Source organism: Stegodyphus dumicola, chromosome 3, assembly GCF_044657685.1.
Source record: "Stegodyphus dumicola isolate Sdum_Otavi_A_Nest chromosome 3, ASM4465768v1".
NCBI lineage: Eukaryota > Metazoa > Arthropoda > Arachnida > Araneae > Eresidae > Stegodyphus > Stegodyphus dumicola.
The window spans coordinates 151,003,345-151,029,499 of NC_140770.1; the positions used below are offsets into that span (position 1 = coordinate 151,003,345).

General features: G+C 29.5%; 2 protein-coding genes across 8 annotated transcripts in view; one reads left to right on the forward strand and one right to left on the reverse strand.

Moving 5' to 3' along the window:
- Nucleotides 1-2,317, forward strand: part of Tcs6 (Threonyl-carbamoyl synthesis 6) — a 35,098-nt gene extending 32,781 nt beyond the window's left edge. For 6 of the 7 annotated variants that reach the window (XR_015040309.1, XR_004759410.2, XR_015040307.1 and 3 more), the window contains one exon: nt 1,864-2,317. Coding sequence is in view for 3 of the 7 variants with exons in the window: in XM_035367732.2 (XP_035223623.1) it covers nt 1,864-1,895 (32 nt within the window). In the remaining 4 variants the exon portion in view is untranslated. The remainder of the gene's footprint in view (nt 1-1,863) is intronic. The other variant, XR_015040308.1, reaches the window with a different exon arrangement.
- LOC118196309 (protein C-mannosyl-transferase DPY19L1) overlaps nt 2,303-26,155 on the reverse strand; it is an 80,344-nt gene continuing 56,491 nt past the window's right edge. Inside the window, exons 16-21 of the mRNA XM_035367736.2 lie at nt 22,891-22,935; nt 21,609-21,728; nt 20,007-20,181; nt 16,325-16,424; nt 12,401-12,526; nt 2,303-10,832 (exon numbers count right to left, since the gene is read on the reverse strand). Coding sequence (XP_035223627.1) covers nt 10,688-10,832; nt 12,401-12,526; nt 16,325-16,424; nt 20,007-20,181; nt 21,609-21,728; nt 22,891-22,935 — 711 coding nt within the window. The 3' untranslated portion in view covers nt 2,303-10,687. The remainder of the gene's footprint in view (nt 10,833-12,400; nt 12,527-16,324; nt 16,425-20,006; nt 20,182-21,608; nt 21,729-22,890; nt 22,936-26,155) is intronic.

Here is a 26,155-nt window from a genome sequence, read left to right on the forward strand (position 1 = left end):
ATTGTATTTCATATTGTCTCATATTATGATTTTTTTTAAATGAAAAAAATGAATATACGATTATTAGTTGCTTCAGAATAGCACTGGCATAGTGAACAATTTCTGTTCAGACAAATCTTGAGGTAAATTTGCAATAACAAGGCACTATCGTGCATTACTCATTTGTAAAATATCTTTCAGGGTCCTTTTGATTTTTTCCATGGAAAATAAAAATTTTATTGTTTCTAGAGTTCTGTTAATATTAAAAATTTTATTATTATATATAAAATTTAAAAAATTTTATTATGTTTGATTTTTGTTATTGATAAAGTGCTTTTCATGTTTCATTTATTTAAAATGATGTTTTTTTGGAAACCTAATTATCAGCAATATATTTTACATTTTATGCTATATATGAAGTAACTGAATTTGATTCTTTACCTTTCCAGCTTCATTATTATTATTATTATTTTATTTTCAATTTTTATTTTTTTTATTTTGCATTTTTAATTACTGTTACATTACATAGTCTTTTGTTTATTATTACAACTTATTTAAAAAATGAAGCCCTAAAAATAAAAGTATTGAAAACTTTGCAAATTATTAAATTATTATGCATCCTGTGAAACTGATGGGGGTCTTCTGGATACAAAATCACTTCATCTGCTTTGACTGCTCTAATTGGCATAGTAGCTCAGAGCAATTTAGATACAAAATCTCTTTGAAAATAAAATACTGACAGATAACATGTCTGCAAGGGAGATTTGTTCAGAGATATGTCTGCTCATGTATATGGGTCTGTTAAACAATTCAAGGCTAATGCGGTGATAGAAATTTTGAAAATTTTAATACTGAGGTAAAGGAAAGTAGTGCATTACTAATTTAGAAAGTCTCTTATCAACTTATAGATGATTTCTTTTTTCAGGAATGGAAATTTCTAATCATTTTCAGTTTATTTTGATTCAGTAAAAATGCTATCAAAGTTCTGCCATCTGAATGGAGCATTGCATTCTTTAAATATTTTATAAAATTAAAGGTATTCTTTGAATGGATTATTCACCTTTGCTTTGCAAACATTCATATCTGAAAATTGATTAGGACAGACAGATCAGTAACAAAATTATCTTCACTTCAATATTTTCCAGAAAAGCAGAATTTCAAATATTCTTTAACTCTTTTCTCTTTGTCTTGGAAAACGTGCATTAAAAATTCATCAAAATGCTAAGTGTAAACATATGGCATTCTGTATCAAAGGTAAGGCGAGTATTATTAAGCAGAACATATGTATCAAGATCTATAATTGGTGCAATGTAGAAAAATCGAGACTTTGTAATTTTTGCTCATATACAATTTGGATAAAAAGAAACAGTTTAAAGAGGACAAGCATAATGATGTTGAAAAGTGCTGCTGAAATAATACTCCATTAAAAAAAAGCTGCAATTTGCCATTATCTAGACAAATGCTAATTATCAATATGTATTTTAGATGAAAATGTGTAATTAGAGTGATAGGTGTAAATCATGACATTTATGCCAGTTGTGTAAAATGTATGGTGAAACTGAGAATATAATTACATGCAATTGCTACAAGGAATTTTGTAAATTGCATATAATAATTGCTTATTTATATATTTGCTAAGTTTGAATCAAAAGCAAGATAGATTACAGATTAAATATTTAAAAGTATACAAAATCAAACCTCAAATTGATATTCTCAGTGTTTCAGGAGAGTTATGATTTTGAGAAGACTAACCCAAATCAGCTATTTTAAGCATTTAGTCCCTTGGAAGTAAAAGGAATTATATCAGTTGCCTTTAAATGCATATTATTTCTCAACTACATAATATTAATCTTAAGTTAAATTTTGCTTGATTTTAAATTTCAGATTGCTGTGCTTCTGTTCCTCAAAATACGTGAATCCAGTGAAATTTCTTTTAACATGACCATTCATGGTTCCAGACAGTTTTGATCATTTGTAGAGGTGGTTCCTAGGAGAGGAGATTGGTCGGATCATTTGAAGTGTTTGTCTATGGGAAGTGGTTCCACAATTTCACTACAATATTGTACATTAAAAATGTAGAAATGTATATTGCTCTTAAAAATTGTTAACCTATTTAATTTCAAGACAATTTATTTCCTGTAGTGCTAAAAAATTTTACATTTAATAATTATTTCTTGAAGTAATAAAATTTGATTATTCACTGGAAAATTTTTAAAGCCTGTGCAATTTGATTCGAGTTGAATTATATTTATATGCCTTTGTGAAATTGGAACAGGAAATTCTGTGATGTATATATTAGCACTAAGCAATAAATAAAAAAATGTTTCCAGTATATAAACTTTTATTTAACTGACAAAACAACGTTCACTTCACAAATACAAAAAGTCATATGAAATACATATTTGTAAAAAAGTTTTGAAAAAACTAGTTGGCACAGGCTACTGACAGTATAATTAGAAGATACAATTCTATACAGATAAAATTTTATACTTTTCCTCTGATATGTAAGTATGGAATGAAGATCTTTTTTATAACTCAGATTTTACACATTTAAATGCAATATAACAGTTTTACACTGCCGTGCAAAGTCTTGCTAATGCAAAAACAAAATTTGTAAAATCTTTGATAAAGACTGAAAGCGGGATTAAATTAAGCTTGAATTCTGATATTTATATACAGCTAAAAAAATTCATATAATTGACCAGCAAATATAATCAGGATGGAGTAATCAAATTCTGTATTTTTAATTAATTAAATTTATTAATTAATTCATCATTAACATTTCCCATTAAGTTAATGCTTTTATGCATTGCTGACAGAACTCTGGCGGCATGCAGACTCTTTTAGTGCAGCCAGATAATCATATCTAGCAGCTGCATATTGAAGAGTCTATATCAGGGTTTCTTAAACTTTTTAGTGTGGAGAACACATAATATTTACAAAAGTTTTGTGGAAACCCTATAAGTATTGCAAAAATCTGACACATGTGTGAGGGAAACTGTCAGTTTTTTCCCACCTTGTACTGTAATATAAACGTTTCTGTTATAAAAAAAAAAAAAAAAATGCATCAAAACATTCCCATTTTTTCTTTATCTATATTGTCTTATCTTTATCTATTTCCAGATACATTATGCAAAAGTATTTGGTAATTGTAAAATTATTATAATAAGTTAAAAAATATCAAAATTGCTAAAATGTTTGGTGACCCCCCTACTGCAGATCTTGCGACTCCAACTGGGGTCCCGACCCACAGTTTAAGAAACTCGAATTTATATATTTAGGCTAAATGGTGTAATTTTTTATGCACATACTTAGCTATATTTACCAAAAAAATTAAAACATTACTTGTTTTAATTGTACAAGTACCTTAAGAATGCAGTTACAGTTTTAGAATTAATTTTTTGAAATTAATTCAGGTGTGTGGTTATCTTAGCTTGCTTTCATATTTGTGTGGTTATCTTAGCTTGATTTAAATGCAATATGCCATTATTTGACTGGATAGGTTTATTTTTTAGCTTGCAGATTTTTTTTTTTTTTTTTTTTTTTACATTTGTGCAACCATCTTAGTTTGCTTACTCTTTCTACATTTGTAAAAATATTTCAGCTTTCTTTAATAAAGTATGTGATAAGCCATTATGTGATGGGATAGGTTTATTAATTGTTACCTACTTACTCTTTTCATATTTGTGTGATTAGGGAGAACAAGAAAAGATAGTTATTGTACAATATAAGCAAGAAGGAAGGTTTACACAAGCATGCTATCGTATGGTTTATGTTAATGAACACATCATTTTTATGTTAATTCTTTCCTATTTTTTTTCCATCAGCCTCATTAGAATGTAGTTTAAGTAGGATTTAAATAACAAGCTCTTCCATCTCTTTTCAAAGCATAGGTTAAAGATGTAAATTTATGAAGATTGTTTGGCAACACAAGTTATTTCATGAGCTGCCTATCCATAGTCTTTCAGTTACTGATTATTGACATTTGCAAGAATTTATACTTAGAGATCATGAGTAATCTGAAGCCAATTTGTGTAGTTAGTAAATCTATTGTATTGTAAATATCTAAGTATTTCTTCATTCTTAAGATTTCACAAGCAACTCAATAAATTTTATTTGTACCTTTTGTCTGCATTACCTAGAATACTACACTTCAAGTTAAAGGGCAAAAACGATATGTTGTCCATAGTACAAGGAGGTTACACAAAGAATAGTTTAAAAGTCAGTCAGGTGCAACATTCGAAATTTGCTCAATATGTACATGGAATCATTCAAAGAAAGAAATTAACAGTAGTTTTCATTTCTTTGGCTATCAGTCCTTATGATCAATAATATTTACATTGCAAAAAATAAGGTTACTGATACTAATTCAGAAGTCAAACAACAAGTTACTGATGCTTGAAGAAAAATGTTTTACATTAATTGTAAAAATCATGGGCCAAAAATGTTTCTTGGTCATATATTTTAGAATGAATCTCAAAATGCAAAGGGTTAGCATACTCACAAATTATCAGTAACCTACAATAACATTGTCATTATGATCATTTGTGATTTCTATCCGTAGAAGATTAACAAATAATTGGACATTGCATATTATCATTAACTAATGGGAGTTCACTAGTCTCGCTGACATGAAAAGGAAAGTTTTATGAAAAGATTCTAAGTTCAAAATGTGTTAAATCTAGACAATCCTTGTGAAATCAATAGTCTTACCTTTCATAGGTATGAAATGAAAATATGGCCTCAGTATAATAAATAAAAGATATCAAAATAAATAAGATACATACTAAAATGATGTATAAAAACAATACAATACAAAGTCCAATATCTGGAATGATCTAATATCCGAACCTCAAAACCACCAACCTTTTGTTTTTAAATACTTTAAGCATGTGCATTTGATTCGCAGAATTTAGAACCCACAGAGACTGCATCAGGCAGTAAGATATCTAGCGCTGGGCTACAATAAGCCTAAGTATATGTGGGAATTTATTTATTCAGGATTAAGATAAGCCTTAAGCATGTGCAAGAAATAGATGTAAGTATAATAAATAATTAAACTAATACAGTTAGGCTTAATTGTCTCAGTGCGCGATAGAAGCAAGACAAAATTTAGCGGAACAACTTGTCTCTCGTAATCAGTCTCATGATACATAACCAATAATGTATAGTGGATCGCAAGATCGTGGGAGGATGTGTCTCCAGATACTTTAAAAAAATGCTTGGCATAATTTATGGCCAGCTAGCATATTTCATGATGAGGTTGATGAATATGACAGCCGCGAATGTGAAGGTTTTCAGATATTGCAAATCAATTTCTAATAAAGGCTAAATTTCCCAATTAATGGATTTTTTCAAAGAAATGTGGAGAAGCTGTAATAAATGAAAATGATATAACAGAAGTTTCTTTCTTTGCAATGACAATGCCCCGATTACAGGGTTCGTACACATTTCCTTACATGAAAATTAAGGACTTTAAAAGACCATCAAAGAAAAAATTAAGGACCTATCAGAAAAAAAAAAAAAAAAAAAAAAAAAAAAAAAAAAAAAAAAAACACGAATAGAATAAAGCAATTATCCATTTAAGAAACTAACAGAGGTGTGTATTATGCACTATTATTAAATTCAATTTAATACTTAACATAAAACAATTTTGAAAATTAAACTCCCTACAAGTTATGAAGTAGATAACATTAAATTAAGAACATAATTTCTTGAAAAACTTGTATAAGTGTATTTCACACTAATAATAGCCACAGATATTTTAGAGATTTACATGATTATTATTTAACTTATTTGATATTTATTTAAACACAGTCAACTACTATTATAATTGCAATGTAAGAATATTTTGCAGATTAAAATAACAGATTTGTAAACATACAATTTATTTCTTTGGTTTTTCTGAAAGATACTAGAATAATAAACTATGCAATAAAAGATACAAAACATTTATGCTTTGTATCTTTTATTGCATAGTTTATTATTAAACATTTATGCTTATTTAAAATCTGAAATTTTTTTCAGATATTTTAACTTCTAATTTATTTATGTCTATTTCCTTTTCTTTAAATATTCTTCTAAGTTCATTTGTTTTGATAAACAAATCAATGTTCCTGCTGGTCTCGGCTTCATCTGCTAAAAGCATCTATCGAAGCTGCTGCTGATCTTATTTCTTTATTAATTTCGATATTAAGAATACCTCCAGAAAATTTTATGTAATCAAATACTGTGCATTGAGAAATGTATGATGAGTCACTTAAATTTTCAATCTCAACTGTTTTATTTACAGAGAAGCCCCTTTCCACAAAGGCCTGTCCACGTGACAAGATAAGAATCATTTTCACTATTTTCCATACTTTAGAATAGTGAAAATCATGAAAATAAGAAGTGAGAAATGTGTCAAGAGAAAGATTTTGAGAATCAAAAGTAGAAAATTCATGTAAATTTGTCTTAACTACTTTGTCTAGAATCTCTCCAAACTGCAGCAGAATTTCATCACAATTATCTTGTAAAACACGTTTATTCCGCGTTAATACGGTTAGAACTATTTTCATTTTGTTCTGGGCTTTTTCTGGACTTTTAGCCATCAACTGTGGGTCTATACAAGATGCATTTCGAATAAGAAAATAATTTATTGGACATTTAGCCATTAAGTGTTGTACCATTGTTAAGATACATTGTTGCCCTTGTTTCAATGCAAAACTTGCAGCTTGTGAAATGTTCTTCTTGTGGCATTTATCATTCATTAACTGCTCAGCAATGAATCCCAAATAAACTTTACTTTTATCATTATAACAATTTGGATCATTAAAATTAAATTTATAAAGATTTTCGGTACTATTCGGTTTCGAGGGCCATAAAAAAATTGCAGTGAAAATGTACGCGCAAAAGCGCCAAATCTAGCAAGCGCGCCCATTTAACAGCACGCCGAATCTAGCGTACGCACTGATTTCAGATTGCGATAGTTCTATATTTCTTAAGACGTCATTGTAATACTAGTTTAATTTTTAAATTATTTTTTGATTTTAAATCCTTTTTTGATATCCTATGGATTTCACAATTTGGGAATTGCCCATGACAAAAAGTCGGCAATAGAATTTTGGGTAAAGTGCAGAATCACCCACTGCTTGACACGTTTTTTAATTGCAAATACTCGGTATCCATGCGCACATCGACCTATTTTTACTTTAAAAAAATCCTAGAATTGCACAAAAATGGCACTGCGCACACCCTTGACTTTATCTATGTACACATCGACCTATTTTCACTTAAAAAGTAAAAAGAAAATTGACAAAAATCTAATTGTTTTTACCCTTGTAAAAAGCGGCAAACAAATAAGTGAGCGATTCTGCACTTTAACGAGAATATTTCCAAAGGAAAGGCATCATTCATTATAGAAAATTACTTTTAAACAACCAACGAGATGAAATTATGCTTTAGCGATAAGTTGGTAGCAAAGTAGCGATGCAGGCATCCATTCAGTTATGTTTAGCAATTTTTATATAAATTATAATAATGATCTGAAATAGTTATTTACTCTTATGCTTCCATTCAGTCATGTTTAGCCTTTTTCATATAAATTATAATAATAAAAATGTATTATATGAAATTAACCTTTCATCTAAATTAAATCATCAATCTTAAATAGTTATTTACTATTGTACTTCCTTTCTTGCCGCAATTATTAGGGTTGCCGCACTTATTTTTGGCAGCATTGGCATCAACAATAGTTTGGCGATTTTTTACAGCCCTCGAAACCGAATAGTACCAGATTTTCTGCTTTAGTTATTTTTGAATATTCTAGTTTCAAAATTTTAAAGTGTTAAAAGCAATCATTTACAAGTTTTAAGATATCTTCAGCAAAAAAGGGAAGAAGTGGTTTATCGCTTTGATAATATTCAAGGAAAGGCAATAATATTTTCGACAGAGAGAGAAAAAAATTTTATTTTATAAAAAATGTTTTATCCTTAGTTGCCTCCAAAATATTTGAGAAGGATTTCAATGAATTTTCTTTTAAACTGCCCCATTTCAACTTTGTTAACGTATAGTAGCAAGTCATCCCATATTTCAATGGCTCTTTCAACTGCTGGGACATTTTGCAACCATCGGTAACAGCAGAAAATTTTAATTAAAACATTATTTCTTTATCTATCAGATGATGGAGCAAAGATAAAAATTCTGCAATAATTGGTTTTATTGTTAAACAAAAATGTATGAATTTTTCTTACGCATTATATTTTAACACTTATAAAATGTACTATATCGATAAAAAATTACGACATCGCGAAATATTCTAGGCAAGCATTCCTGCAGAGATTCCGTTACATCGCTAAAATTGCCATAAGAATGCTATATTGGCAATACCATGAACACGTTTTCTCCGTGTATCAACCATTCCGCTTATTGGTCATTTTCTTTTAATTTATTAATCTTCCGTTTCTTTTATTTTTTCCTTATCATTTCAACACTGACTTTTTATTCAGGATTTAGCTTTTATTTTAATTTCTAGTTATAAATAGGTGAAATTAGCTTAATAACAAAAGATAATTTCAATCATTATCACAATGAAATTTTATATCGACCAACTATTTGGATAACTGATGCGATATTAAAATTCAATAACATTCTTCTGAAAGCAGTATTCCTTTTATAAAAATACTTAATAAAATTCTAGTATACGGTGCAGCCTTGGTGCAATTTTGAAAATTATCACCAACACCAAAATGACCCGTTTAACTACCCATCGTATATGTCCCATTTACTGCTCATCATAAAGTTGCCAAAAGTAACCAAATCCCTTATGCAACGGATACCTTCTGCATAGGATTAAACAAAATACTTAATTGTCTATTAAAGCTTCAAAACATATTTCCGAACTTCACTTTTTTCGGCTAGTGTTACTGAATTTGCCCTTGGCGACCTAAAATCGAAATGGAGAAAATAGATTTCCCGCGAAATTGATAACAGACCTTCTGGAGAAATAAACTCATAATCACGATATCCCATACATATATGTGCAAAAGAGAATAAACTCCGTAGAAGGTGATCAGAAATTAATTTATGGCTTAATTGAAACAAACACAGAAATTAAGGTAAGCAAAACCGTGTAAAAACAAATTGAAATGATAAAACGAAACTTAGCTTTCATGTAAATTTTTAGCGCTGACTCTCCCATTCTAAAAATTTCAATTTGTTTCAGACAAAGACCACATTTAGCTTTATAAGGATTGTCATTCATCAATATCCAGTCTTTGTAGTCAGCTTGATGAAGCCACAGTTTATTGAAAGTGCACTTTCCAGGCATCTCGTTCCTATTCGAGGGGTTGTGGCCTTCCAGGTTGGGATTGTTCTAATTTTGGCAAATATTTTCAGAATGCCCCCTTTTTTTCCCTTGAGCACCTTCATCATCACTTTCGCCTCTTAAAGAACTTTCGGCTTCACGCTTTCATCACAATCTGCATAACACCTGTTTCGAAAGATTGGGTGAATAGCCAATCAGACACCTTATACTTTCGTCCTACGGTAGCTAATTGTTTTTTCTTATCGTTTGCAACGCAAATCCGCCAACAGATTGGTTAAGAGCCATGTAATTTTAATTCCATATTCATGAGAAATCGCATTTCACACTTATAATGGCAATCATTAGAAATGATAAGAAATGTCAAATGACCAAAATTAAGGACCGTTTATTCATTTTGACCAAAATTAAGGACTTTTAAGGACCAAAAATCATTTTTGAAAAATTAAAGGACTTTTAAGGATTGTACGAACCCTGGATTAATCAATTAAGGGACAGTGAAATATGTAGTATGTTTCTAGATCTAGAAAATACCATTACCGGTAGTGAAGAAAGTGACAGAAAGGTTATTGAAAATGAAAAATTTAGATTGAGAAATTAGTCGGAATTCTTGACACAGCAATTACAAGACTTGGAAAAATGGAGCTTTGTAACTGAATAAAAAATTATGTCTGCCTACAAAATTAAAGAGAAAATATTAGCACAAAAAAAAAAAAAAAGCAACTTAAATAATTTGCATTGAAAGAAATGTTTAACAAAGTAAACAAATAAATATGAAGCTTTTTTTTTTTTGTAAAATCTATTACCCTTTAGATCATAAATGCTTCATTATTTCATAAATCAGGATTTCATATTTTTAATTTTATAATTTCTACATGCCATCTTACAAGCTTTAAACTGATGATCTAATATCCGGAATCGCCGAAGTCCCAACGCGTTCAGATCTTGGAATTTGTACTGTACGTATCCAAACTTTACAACTGCAGCATAAAATAACACTATTTATATCACATTTCTAAAAAATAAACAAAAAACAGATAATTTATGTTCATATGATAATTGTGCATGGAATGTTTTGGTACTACAGACAATGAAAACATACAAGCACCATTCGAGTGACAGCAAAAGTCTAACAGATTAAAAGCAAATTTTTACATAAAATTGAATGTTTTGTTCATGGCAAAACTGTAGCTGATATGAGTTCACTGCAGTTATTATAAATTGGAAAACACAATTTTCATCTTAAAGTCGGGCAATTTTTCCATAAATTCCCAAGATTCGCTCGCTTTGTAGAATGCAGTAATTTTGGTATGCCAATCACTGATTTATATAATGTAGTTTTGAAATAGTAAAAACATTCAATGAAACTGTAAGATAACTTTTGACTAGAAAATTAAGTCTACTGTTTTATAAACTTAGAACAGTATAAACTGAATTTCTGAATACTTTACGAAATGGATAAGGATTTCTGACTATTTTTTGACAAACATTTTCTCTATCTTTGTTTTCTGGATCTTCAATATCCCAAAGATCAACCATAGCACAACCTTCCCTGTAAGAGAAATGATGATTTTATTTTAAACATTACAAATTTTTAATTTAAAACATTACCTTTCACAAAAGATAAAAGAAAATCTGATAATATTCAGATTTTAATGTCGCACTGCAGGATTTGTTAAAGTTTTTATGCTGTAGTTGAGCATCGTAGAGATTACCAATCAGCTCTTGGATTCACTCTTCGTAATACAGTTTTTTTTTTTTTTTTTTTTTTTTTTTGTCTTTTTAGCTGTATTATTAAGCTCTGCTTTCTCTGCACTTACAGTAACACAAAATCTAAGAGTAAATATTTAAAAATACCAAATTTATAGGATTTCCCATAAAATGTTAAGACTTGCCATACATATTTTTATATCTGTTATTTTATTTTTTTGAAAGCTATCTACCTAAAAAAAGCTATCTTAAAGAGAAAAAGTATGTAATGATTTTAGTGTCATTTCATAAAAATGTTTAATATTTCTAATTTGATATTTCATGATTTAAATACATTTTTATTTAAATCAATCAGAACAAAAAGTAGAAAAAATATTTTTAAGAACTGCATTTATTGCTTTTCAACAATTTGGTTTGTTACTCAGTAACAGAAAGATTAAATCTGAAAGTTAAATACCTTATGCTTTCACAGTTTGACGCGCTGGAGATTAAAATGTTTTATTTTAGACAGTGTTGTCAGTTCTCGCTTTCAAATTACTGAGTTTATTAAACAAAAATTCATTAAATTTGTACAAAATGTGAAACAAATTAAAAACAAATTTGGGCTTTGAGATGCCCATGTGCCAGTGGAGTACTACATATATTAAAAAATGGATGGCTGTAAGCACTGTCATTTTTTGCAGGATACTTGTGTACTAATTCTTCATTACTTTTTTTTAATAATACATCACGATAATATTTGGTGGCAACAATTTGAAAAGTGATCCAAACACAAAAGTAATACTGACAAAATGTGAATTTCAATCCCAACAGTGCCTCTGGTGCTAAAAAAAGGCTTTTTGAGATGTTTGTTTATTAAGATATAAGTAACCGGAGAAACATTTCATTAAAATAAATCTAATTTTATTATTTTATGTAATTTCTTTACATTAAATTAGTCCACAAATAATTTGTGACAACAAAAATATCTCTGTTCTCTCTTTTCCCATATGGCTTTAATGAAGAAATAAATTTCTTTCCCCTCAGGCCATTAAAATTTTAAACAGGTGATGATTAAAATTAAATGGACCAGGTTTTTCATAATGTCTGAACTTTGTATCTTCCTTTTGTGACAGAAAATTTTAATGACTTCCCTGGCAATATCAAACAGTCACTTTGTATTGTTATATTATTCTCTAACTCTGAGTATTGAATGTAATAAAACATAACAGTACAATATAAACAATAACAATTATTAAATTTTAACTATTTAAGAGTATCTTAGAATAAATAATAAAACAAAAGTAATTATGAAAACATGAGAGACCATAAAATATCGCATTTATTTCACAGTTCACTCTCTTGAAACATTTATTCATAGTTCACTCTTTTGAAGCAAAACAAAAATACACATAAAACAGAATTACTAACCTTCTCTTTCCAAAACACCAATTTCGTTCCAGAACTACATAGTTAATTTTCATGTTTCGTAGAGTATCATATACTTCTGTTACAGGTTTTCTGCTGAAGATCTGATACACATTGCGAGTCCTTTCCCTGAAAATAATAATGATCTGCATAGAAATGAGTGCTAAATCTAATTAAAAAATGCTATTGAGTACATATTTGTCCTTTTTTTGGGGGGAGGGGGAGATAATAATATAAGCACCTACTTGTTAAAGGAGGGAGTAAAATAAACTTTATAGACTGCTTTAATCTTTATGTAAATTTTTTTTATTTTAAAATAAAATATGATTCAATTAAATATTGAAAAATATATTTATTAATAAAAAATTATTCATCTGTAATATTTAAAACAGTTTGATCCTGCATGAATTGCATATAGCATTCAGAAATTAAATATTTTATTTCAAATACTAGATCCCATTTTGGCATGCCATTTTTAAAGCATGAATATGAGAAGTTTTCTATTTGTAAGTTACAAAATAAAATGGAGTTCAATCAGAAAACCAACTGTCTAGATCAGCGGTCGCCAACCGGTGGTCCGCAGAAAAATTGGGACATTATTTATATTCTTATGAAGATTCAGTTTTAAAAAAATGACGAGTAACAAAACCTATTATGGAATATGGAGTATACTTATTATTATTTTTTTTTATTTTAGCTACTACTTTTAGTAAAATTCCTTCTGAATTTAGCAACATTTTAGCTACTTTTGCAGGTGTATCTAATGACATTTGAAAGTGAGAGTTGCATCCATGGATGTGCTGCTGTTATCAATAATAGCACAAATTGGAATTCTCCTTCCTTTTGAATTACAAACATATGCTATTGTAGTCATTAATAACAAAATTTTTTTCCGTGTCAATAGGCAACTTGATGGATTTTTATGAGAACCATCTGCATTCTTGTTTTTAATTGCATCAATGGAAGTTTCCATTTTTGTTTTGTCTTGTTGATCGATGGCACCATTGCTAAGTAAGCGATGATTATTACGTTTACAATAATTTAAAATTGGGGGCATAACACTTTCAGTTTACTGATATTGCTTTGTGTTTGCCAGTTTGTTCTTGCTTTTCATGAAGTTCCTTTTCAGTGATATGCAAATGTGAAGCTTTTGTACAAGAAGGTAAGATTTTTGTACTTTTCATATAATTTTTCAATGTTAATGAAGTATGTGTATCAGTGAGATGCTAATAGTGTTTTAATTGTTACTCATAATCAGGGGCGTAGCCTGAATTTCCATAAAGGCATGCTGCTGAACACCAAATGTTTCGAAAATTATATTAACAAATGAAAATTAGAATTACATGCATTGGAAAGTTGAATATCGTTTTTGCGTATTAATATGTTGCTTATAAGGTCTGATTTAAGGTTTTTTTTAAAATTCATATTAGTGGTCCTCCAAATATAAAATTATATATGTAGTGGTCTGCCAAATATATAGTTATATATGTAATGGTCCGTGAAGTTCTAAGGGTTGATGACTGTTGGTCTAGACTAGTGGTTCTGCACCTTTTTTTTTCTGCATGCACTCCTTTCACCATTGCTAGATCATTTTTCTCTCTCCTTTTCAAATCTGAAAAATTATGTATATATATTTATCTAAATTAAAAATTATTTTTTAACGTGATTTATAAATTAAACAAGAAAATGTATAGAAAATACTGGTACATACCAAAACTGAATAAAAGTAGCTCTTTTATATTCATGAACTAAAACACTTAACAGCTGAATAAAAGGCTGATTGCAGAATTCTCCCTGAAACTATGAAATTCTCCCTGGTCTTGATAGTTTATCAAAGTGATTTTACATATTAAACCTGAACATTAGAAAATATCATCATCACAGATAAAATTACTTCTCTGGAATTAAATCAAGAAAGAAACTGTAAAAGCCTAATGGTTATTATCAGCCACAGGTCAGTCCAGATGTTCTAATATATCGAATTCCAAAACTAGCAGAATTTTCTCACCAATAAAAGTAATTTTTGAAAGATAAAAATATGTAGAAATATTTTTAAATAATGAACTAACTTTAGAGTATCTAATTAACATCTGAAATCCGAAATCCATAATCCGGACTCGTCGGCACTTTGGCGATTCCGAATTACAAATAAGTCTCCACCATTTTTTTTTTTTCAAAAATTGGTCATTTATTGTGAAAGAATGATATGCTATATTTTATTAAAAGTATTGCCCATCGCTGACCACTACTTTTTCCATCTTTCTAGTGGCATACGGATACCGTATTGAAGTACACTTCAATACTGTATCCTTTCAAGCCTATCCACAAACCAACCCAATTTTTGTATCTTCTTATGATGTGAAGACCAAGCATCATCAACCGAAACAAGCAGTAATCAGAAGAAGCAATGTCTGGTGAACACAGTGGGAGGGGGAAAACTTCTCAACTGAGTGTTTACAAGTAGATTTTGACTGGTGCTGCAACATGTGTATGAGCATTATCATGCAGGAGAATAATTTTGTCACGTCTCGAGTAGTAGAGGCTGTTTTTTTCCCTTCCCCTTTGCTTGGCTCAGTCTCATCAATAGTGTTCGGCAGAGAGCCAAAGTAATGATTTTCGTTTGGTTTGAGAAACTCATAATAGATGACACCAAGTTGATCCCACAATAACATGACGTTTTATCCATGAATATTTGGTTTGGCTGCCGATGTTGAAGTATGGCCAGGTGGTCCCCATGATTTTTTCTTTGGGCTATCATAGTGGATCCATTCTTCATCACCAGTGATCCTACAATGCAAAAAAACCCTTTCATTTATGTCTGGCAAGCAGCATTTCATGTTTAAAAAATTGGTGTTCAATGATTCTCGGCTCAGGCAAAAAAGTCGTTTGCAGTTTAGGTTTCCGTGCTACAGCGCTACCCCAGTATAGTCTCGATGGCCGATTTTTGAACACTTGTCTATCTAAAAATGAGAAAGTTCGTAATTCAGAAAGTACAGCATTCTCAGTTTCAGTTCATATGGAACCCAATTTACTTCCTTTTGAATCATTGTCAATGATTTTAAACAATGTGAAATTTCTTGTTGAATTACTCTTAATGTAAGTGGAAGTTCTGCTTGCATTTGGCACAAATCTTCATCCAATAATGCTTCAATTCTGCGTCTTCGTACACTTTTATCCTTCAACTACGTTCTTTGTCTTTGACACTAAATTCACTGTTCTTAAACTTTTGAAACCACTCACGAGAAGTTTGCTCACTTACGGCAGCCTCACCATATGCTTGTACAAACAGTTGATGTGCTTCAGCTGCAGACTTTTTCAAATTTACGAAGTAAATCAAAAGTTCCCGCAATTGATGCTCATTCGGCTCAAAACTTGATATTTTTGCATGGAAAAATATATGATGCTGGTAAAAAAATTGCTAACATTTCAAGGTTATGTTGTTAGCAGATGTCCAACCTTACGATATGATGTTTTACGTCCGACAATTTTAACCATAATTTACTGATGGCACCATTTTTTGTCGAATGGCAGAGACTTATCCCAATATCATATAAAATAGCTGATGCTGAATTGAAAAATTTAGTTGATGCTCATTGTAATAACCTCTTGCATGCCACAGAATAAAAAAGGTATAATAAGTAATCATATGGTCACTGTAATTGAATTATCACCATACTGAGTAGTTTTTATAGTGGAACGTTTATTTTATAGAATTCTAAAGACAAGGTTACATAGATATAATCCTTTTTGAAAAGCAGAACAATTCCCGCCCAACTTGCTCAGTGCCACCTTAATATGCCATTTCTAATTTATTGCAATTAAAAATTAGCTTCAGTCTCTTCTACAATTTTTGTCAGGTATTTTTAATACTTTTTAATACATGAAAAATTAACTTTGAATTAATTTATAACTTTATAAAAAATGTACCGTAAGCCAGCATTTTCATAATGGGGATGATTCACAATTGGCCTTCTAGTTGACAATAAAATGTTGGCCATAGTTGGCATGGGACCAGCAAATACTGCATCTATAAGGAATATATATAAATTCAAGAAATTAGAAAAATATAAAGATTATTATCTATGTAATAAAGGTGATACATTTCTAAGATTTCTTCTTGTGGCAAATCTATAATGTCTGTAATAATAAGTCAGGAAAATACATTAAAAATGTTGATTTATTCAATTTATTAAATATTTACTAACTTAACTAACTATTCTTATTTATTTCAAAGAAGTGACAAATGTTTTACCCTTATACAGTGATTTAATCCTCCACCTACTTAAAAAAAAAAAAAAAAAGGGAAGAGGGTTAAAACATTTATCAAGAATTATTTTCTCCAATTTGGATTTAATTAATTATTAAAATATTATAGTTCCTTCAAGATGAGATGATAGAATAATTTGCTAAAGTAACCTTTTCATAAACATTACTCCAATAAACAGTTTTGTTTGGACATTCTAAGTTGTCATGTAATAAAACAAAGGCCTAAAAGTTAGAACTAAACATAATACAAAGTCTCAAATCCATATATCCAGTATCCAGAATGATCTAATAAACTGACCTCAGAACCACCAGCAAAAATACTTTTTTTTTTTCCGCTTAAATCTTGACTATTAAATTTCACTTGCAATGAATACAACACCCAAAAAAAGCAGGAACCATAAAAGCAATTTTTTTTTCTATATTAACTGAGATTCATGCATATCCTTTCAAACACCTGCTGGCTAGCAAATCATACCCTGGTCAATGATGATACATTGATTAGTACCACATTTTGAGAGCTTGTATGCATGTGAGGGAGTCAGAATTTTTCTGTCTGATCTAAACAATAAGTGAAGACCAAGGACATATTTGTTTAGAATGGGATGATGCTTAAAATGGTTTCCTTTTGTTGGTGGTCGAGTGGTAAAGTTGCTGAACACTGATAGTTTGGTCTCAGGTTTGAAACTCATGAACAGGCTGCCTGCATGGGTGTTTTCATGGCTTTCCACATGCGCTACATGTATATGAGCCAATTTCCCTTAGAAAATCTTCCAAGAAGGCATCCCTTGAATGTTTTCCTGTAAATGCAAAACAGCAAAACTTTTTGTTGGCATAGTAGTAGGGAAGAGGGAAAGAATTTGATTTCAAAGAAATAAGAACAGTAAATTTCACACTTTCTTAACCTTCTAGTTTGATACAGTGTATTATTTTTGTACAGGCCATGTTACAGCTATGTTATTTTTTACAGGCTATTAATACAGTTATATTTTCGATTATAGTTGAATTTTCGATTATTTCAAAAAGAGTTTCTAATTTTGGAGCTGTAGCAGGATCTGCAAAGCAAGAGCATGTTTTGATGTCAATCAAGCAAAAAATGGATAACAGCATATTGATCTCAAAATTAAGTAGCATGGTGTTGGAAAGTCAACAATATATGACATTAAAAAAATCAGAAAAAGGAACTTTGTGGATTTTAACACCTCATTCATAATGAATAGAATTTAATTCTATTCATTCATAATGAATAGAACAATTCATTCAGAGTGAAGTCTCGACATGGTTGCGGAACTTGGTAACTGAACAAGAAATTATATCTGTCTCTAAAGCTAAAGAGAAAGCATTAGCGTGTGCACAACACACACAAAAAGAGCTTAAACAACTTACATTGAAAAAATGTTCAATAAACAAATATTGAAATTTTTTGGAAATTTTTATTCTCTTAAAATAATAAACACTTTCTTATTTTATATTTTTAATCTCATAATTTCTACATATCATCTCACCAGATTTAAAGTGATGGTATAAAGTTAAGAATCATCAAAGTCCCGATGATTCTGGATCTTAGATTTGTACTGATACATATTTTTAAGAAAGACTTATTTTACATTCATTGATATAATTCAGCAATTAAAATTACCAACATTGAATTTTCCAATAGGATTTAGCATATAATTGGTTGGGGAAGAAAGCTAAGTGATGATGGAACTTTGAAATTAAAATCTGAGGAAATTCCTCAGAAAGTATCAACCGAAAAGGACATTTTGAAGAATTTAAAGGAGAATTATTAGTAATCCAGAAATCAAACATCAGTCACAAAATACATTTTTTGCAGTAATATATATTGCTTATTATCCTATGCTGTTCCTTCATATAAATATGTTAAAATATATTTTAATGCTTAATGAGAATCCATAAATTTACTTTATATATTTACATATTTTGGTTATTTATGCTGAAAAAGGTCTATTACAACTCCTGTTATCAAGGCACTGAGGATAATAGATCACTTTTTCCTAGTCTTGAAGGTGATTTGTTAAGGAGTTTGTAAATAGAAATGACAGTTTTCCTAAACTGAGAAAACATTGAACACATAATAAAGCTTTCAAATTCTGATAATGTGGATATGGTATTATGGGAAAGCATTGGAGCTATTAAGGGAAATACAACAGATTCCAATAAGTAAAAAGAGAGAATCATCATTTCCATCCATCTTTCACTATCTGTACAATTCTGCCTGCCACAGTACTGAAAGCTGAGGTTTGTCCTCTGCTCTTGTGCCAGACAATATGATATGAGAGGCTTGAAACATCAGACTACGCTTGAATGCTTAAATTGGCATATTTCTTCCACTCAAGCAGTAAATAAAAGGCAATAAACCTCTTCATTAAAACTCTCCTTTAACTACTGATATTTTCATTCCTTGACTAAATAAAAAAAACTAAATAAAAGGCAATAAAACTCTTCATTAAAACTCTCCTTTAACTACTGATATTTTCATTCCTTGACTAAATAAAAAAAACTATTTTTGAAATTCTTTGTATAAACTGAAAAAGTTACTAAAGCTAGTACCTTATGGAAATATAATGACAAAAAATAAACATTTATAAAATGGGGAAAAAAAAAAAAAAAAAAAAAAAAAAAAAAAAAAAAAAACTGAAAGGTTTCAGATTTTAAATTACGCCCAAAGGGGAGTTTTTTTGCATTTTGTGTGTTACCTTTATTTATAAAATATCATGTTCTTTGCGCTTAAACCATAAAATTCAGTTCAATAGCAATGTCACAAAATAATTTTAAAATGAGCATATCTTTAGAATTTCCGATACACAGTTCCACATGTTGGGAGATAAAAATGTTTCATTTTCCTGTAGAGTGTTGCCATTGCTCGCTTTTAAATCGTTGAGTTTGTTAATAAAAAATTCGTTAAAGTTTTCGATAATAAAACAAATTTCAAATTTGGTCTTCCACATGCCCATAATCATAGAAAGATTACATCATTCAAAATTTGATGACTCTATGTAGCGTTGCTTTATCACAATGCGAGAAATATACATACATTTATGCAGATTTTTCATTATTTAATTTCTTCAAATATAATGCAGGACTCTAACATTTGGTGATAACAATTTGAAAAGTGATTCGCCGTTTATAGTGATTCAACGCAAAATCACAAAACAAAAACAATAGTCCTTCAGGGACAAAGCTCCTTTAGACTAAAAAAAAAAAAAAAAAAAAAAAAAAAAAAAAAAAAAAACCCAAATTCTAAAGTAATTAAATTTGTTTCAAATTTAATTGTAAAAATCAATTAGAATGGAAAAAATAATGTGTTACCTCATTCACATATTACCTTCAGGCAAAGTAGCATTTATCCAAGAAATAAGCTCTTCTAAGTCAGGGTTGCTGAATTCACCAATTATATTTCTTTGATGCTTAATATTTGAGATACCCTGAATGCTCATAGCAGCAAGTAAACTAAAAAGGATGTAATATCTAACAGCTTTCCCATCTAAAAATCTGAAATACTGCAAAAAGATAAAATTGTTTTCACTGTTGGTGAACAAATAAATTAACAATATATCCAATAAGATTTTTTTAAATATACAGAAGTTCATCAGTATAATAAATAGTAGTTTTCCCTTCTATATAATTAAAAATATTTTGTCTCTGCAATCCCTGAATTAATTGAAAAATTTCATTTTTGCTAGCATAATCCACCACACATCCAAAATTTAAAACTTATACAGATAATGTAAGTCTTCAAAGTATTTTATAAAACACTTTTTATTTCTATCAATAATTTAAGTAATTCATTAAAAATTTAAAAACTCTTGTTTTCTTTAATTTTTGAAATTAAGCTAAAATTCAGACTAGTACAGAATTTCAAATGTCTCTTGCAAAGAGTTTTTTTTTTTTTTTTTTAACCTAATTTTAAAGTTGCTGTACTTTTATGTTTACCACATTAATGCTATTTTTAAAAAACAGTCCTCCCTCAACCCTCTTTGTATGTGTGTGCTCCAGTTTCACTTTATTTGTCCTATTTAAGTACCTTTTACAAAAAGTATTTAGTACTTTTTAGTTAACAGAGTGCCAATTGCAACTCTGCACCAAAGCTATGCAATGATATCATTAGTGAACACCAAACCTGTAATTTTTTTTCAACATTTTCAGCTGTTTAATTGTTAAATGTTCTGACATTTTTTAAAAGATAGAATTAATATGGGTTATGAGATTTGATAACTGCCAAATAATGAAGAGTCACAATTAAATTATTCCTAAATGAAGGTATCACATGGAAAGGTTTTCTTTGAAAACCAAAAATTCCAAAATGTAATTGTATTTCACTATTACCAGAATGCTGCTACAATGAAAGATCATGGTAGGAAAAGAAAAGTTTACTAAGTGGATGCTGATTCAAAAGTTTGTGCATTCTTTTTCTGATAATTATTTGGTTTATTCACTTCTGATATCAAGAGCACTGTTAGTAGAATTTAACCAGCTGTTAACTAGAATAATTATATATGCTCTTAATTGTGAATTTCTGTAACTATCTTCATTTTTTTACATTTATTTTTAATTAAATAAAATATTCATTCATAAATCATTAGGAATACCATTCCTATCTCTACCCAGATTTTGTGCCTTCATTTACATTTGGCATCATGTAGGTCAAAACATATTAATTACTCTAACTTGGCATAAAAGTTCTAGAAAAATTTAGTTTTTAATAACCATGGAAACATACAATTTTGGAATTTTAATGCTTTAGATATGAATAAGCTAACAAACTTCATAAAATTAATTTTTGAAAGCTCTCTGAAATATTCATGCACTAACAAATTAATCAATAATAGAAAACTGGGATACGATTTAATGATTCTGGAAACTATAAAATGAATATATGTACAACATAAAGCTAATAAACATAATTTTAGAAAAGTGAAATAAATACCTTTCCACTCATAGTCAATGAAATCATAAGACATAAATGGGGAGTAAAAAATAACTTCAGTCTCATAACAAGGATAGCCATGATGAAAAATGCCAAACATTGGAAAATATTATAGAGCACCTAGAAATTTATATGTTTTATTGCACATGGTATTAAATATTGTTAACAGATCAGGTAGAAATCACAATACGGTTTCACAAACAAGACTGATTTAAAGCTAAATTCAAAACATCTTCAGAATATAATTCACAACATACTGAAAATTACTGAAAAAATAGTGTTCATTACAAAATGATTTAAACAAAGAAGATTAGAGAAAGTAACATCTGGAGATGATGCATTTTCAGTCTTTTGTACTAAATGGCAGAATTTAAAATCCTCAGAGATTACACAATGCAGCAAAAAGCCTAGTAGTGATTCTACATATGCATGATGCTTGATTCACATTAATGGCATGAAGACTGCAATGTATTATACAAGACATATCCTAGCAACTACATTCTATGAAATGTGCTGTAACTAAATAAAATTTCAACATAGTGATAATGCTATTATAACACCTGGCATATCTAATCAGTGTACACTTGCTAACATTGCTAATAAACAAATTATTTTTGTCTAAAATGAGCTCTACTTATAATGTATTAACTAAAAAAGATGCATAGTAGGATATTTACTGAGGTATGCATTTGTAGATTATTTTAAAATACTCCATATATTTAACGAAAAATAATATGTAGAAAGAATTTTAAAAACAAATAATAAAGAAATTTGAAGTTTGAATTAGAGCTAAAAATGGAAATTTATCAAATAAATTTAAAATTTTAAAGTTTTAATTAAAAATAAAAATTATCATTACGATTTATTAATATTATTAATATTACTAAATTTACTGCATGCAGATAAATAGATCAAGATAGCTATAGCATAAAAACATATATAACATAAACAAGATTTAAGAAATTGATAATAATATTTAGATATAATATATTGATAACAATATTTAGATTAGATATCAAGAGGGAAAAGAAGCATGCCAAAGTAAAACATAAAATCAGGCAAAGCAACAACCTCATGTTTTGCACAGATTTTAGTTATGTCTATTTTAAGGACAAACAGATACAGGTCCCTCTTCATCAGAATAAAAGAAATCTGACAAATTCAGCCAAAGCAGATGCCAACACAAGGTTGTTGCTTTGCCTAATTCAATGTTTAGATATTCCTAGAATTTAAAGTTTCATAATATAACGATCCTAGAATTTAAAGTTTCTTTTTTACTTACATCAGCATCTTCATGTAATGCATTATTGTTCTTTCTGAATAAAATCTGAAAGTAAAATAAAAAAAATTCATATCTTCAGTGTTTTTAAACATGCAGAATCTTGTAAAGGATTTCAAAAGTAGAGCCTAATTACTGCCCGAGCTCATAAGGCTCAACTTCTAGATTTTAAGGAATCTCAAATCATCCTAGAACTCTGCTTACAGCAGGAATATGATCACTGAGGGCTCAGATGTTTTCTAAAATTTCCTAATGAGGCTCTGATTAGAAGGAAAAGATAATTTGTTAAAATCTAACAATAATCACTAAAATCTCTAAAGAAACTAAATCACATGGAAAACTATTAATTCAAGTGTAATTTAAAAAAAATCAGTAATTTATCTTTTTAACTAAGTAGTGTTATTTCCATTGATTACTAGAATTAGCCTTTTCAATCAGGCTCCTATTTGCAAACAATGTGATATTTTATACAGTACACTCTCTGAAATTCTGATGTTCATTACTCAGAATAACCTAAAATCCAGGCTTTACAATAGCCTACAAGCAATGTTTTTTTTTTTTTTTTTTTTTTTTTTTTTAAGAAATTTGTTATATGCTTTATCCATGAGCATTTCATATTGTTTCATAATAAAACATGTGGACAGTCCTGATTTTTAATTTCACTTGGGCATTAAAGAAAATACTTCCATACTGAAGAAATAATAATTTATTAGTATAAAATCTGTATGGTCCAATAACTCGATTCTGTAGCCATCTCTTATACATCTCAAACCAAAACACTGTACATTGAACCACTGTTGATTTTACACATACAGAATAATTTATATCCCAACCTACAGAAACATTATTTATTATTTTTTACTTTTATTACCCCATAACTAATCAACACATGGCAGCTTGAGAATAAACTCATACAGCAAAATCTAAACAATTTTCATGACTTTATGCTGACATGTTTGGTGATGATTACAAACTTCAGCTAACTGCACAGCAAAGTGTTAAATGTGTAGACAGGAGAAATTTCTTTCCAACAGAAAAAATAGATTTTTAAATGATACTGATAGGACAAAAGATTAAATTTAGTGCTGTTTGAATTGAGAATAACTTGATTTGTTAATCAGATAAACCCAGGACCAGTGCAGTTGTGGTCATATGGGCAGTAGAATTTAGGGAAGGCAAAATTTTGAGAATTTAGAGAAGAAGATTTTTAGAATTTAGGACACACAGAGACTGCACCAGGCTGCAAAATATCTAGCATTAGATTTAGACAAACCTTAAGTATATGTAGGAATTTATTTATTCAGGACTGAGATAAGCCTTAAGCATGTGCAAGAATAAGTATTATAAACAATTAATATAATTCCAGCTGAACTTCATCAACTGCGATAAAAGGAAGATATAATTTAACGGAACAACATCTGTAGTCCCCAATCTTATGATACTTTGCTAGTAGCATATAGCAGTTGCTAACTAAGCTTTATAGCCATAAATTTGAAGGTTTCTCAGATATTGCAAAAAAAAAAACAAAATTATCAATTAATGGAATTTGTGGAGAAGTGGTATATATGAAGCTGCTTGGAAGCAGAATTTAAGATATGCAGAGACTGCACCAGGTCTGAAAATGTTAAGCTTCAGCCATGGATGAGCCTTAAGTATATGTAGGAATTTATTTATTTGGGATTCAGATAAATGGAGATGATATAACAGAAGTTTTTCATTGCAATGACAATGCCCCAATCATCAATTGACTAATGGATGGCAAAATCTGTAGTGTAGTTCTAAATCCATAAAATATTACTACCGACAGTGAAGAAAGTGAAAGAGAGGTTGTTGATGATGAAAACATTTTGATTGATAATTTATTCTCAACACAGCAATTATAGGTGTTGAATAATGGTTTGTAACTGAACAAAAAATTATACCTATCTACAGAATTAAAGGGAATGCTTTCACAAACCACTGTTTCATATTTTTCATTTAATAATTTCTATATATTATCTTACTAGATTTAAACTGATGATCTAATATTAATTTAGAAGTCAGACAACAAAAATCAGTGTTATATTTTCAAATTTTAACAGGACTAGTTTCGATCGTTTTGCCGAACCATTATCCTCAGCTGCAAAAGTGCAAATAATGCTGATTTTTGTTGTTTGACTTCTAAATGAATATTTGTTCGGCATGTTATTGTATCTTAACTGATGATCTAATATTGAGAAAATTCCCAAGTCCAGAACTGCCAAAGTCCCAATGAGTCTGGATCTCGGATTTTCTACTGTACTGTAAAATTACTAAGAATTTTCTACTTTATGGTATGGTAGGAAATTATAATTTATTATCTTGCATTTCAGCATTTATTAGCACATTCAGCAGAATCAACCTATAAAAAAACCACAACTATATATGTAAACATCTACAACTGAATACGTTTTCCTTCACATTAGCAGAATTTTCGGCTAATCTTTACATTATGTTAACTTGGCGATTTTTTGGCGTCCAACCCTGCTACAGCAACCTGCTAGTTTTGTTTTGGACGCCATTTTGTTTTCACGAAGCAAAGGCATGTTTTTTTTTTTTTACTCAACATTTTCTCAAACAATCTGCTAGCCGAATTACGCTTATACTAGAACTTTTATGGAACAAAAATGCTTAATCATGACGAAGATTAAGTGAGAAATTCGGAGAAAGTGCAGAATCGCAAACTGCTTGCTGCGTTTTTAAGAATTCCACATACACGGTATCCATGTATGTGTCGAACTATTTTAACTTAAAAAAAATCCCAGAATTGCACAAAAATGGCATTGTGCACACTCTTGACTTTATCTATGTACACATCGACCTATTTTTACTTAAAAAGTCAAAGAAAATTGACAAAAATCCAATTCTTCTTACTCTTGTAAATTATAATTTATTATCTTGCATTTCAGCATTTATTAGCACATTACGCTTATACTAGAACAAATAAAAATCACCAAAAGAATAAGTGGGCGATTCTGCACTTTAGCAGCAAAATTGTTTCTAAGTGCTTATTAGCTAAAATCACGATCGGAATTTTCCGGAAAATGTCACATTACATGTCTCATGATCTCTCATTTCTCTGAGACAAAATAATCTGTGATTCGAACTGTGTACTTCTCAGATTATTGCTAAAGTCCTAGCTAGTAACCTTTAACACCTTACCAAAATGTCGCCAAATTACCTGTTACCATATTCCAAAGATTAGCCGAATTTTCATGTGTAAAATTAAACATCAACCCCCATGCTAATA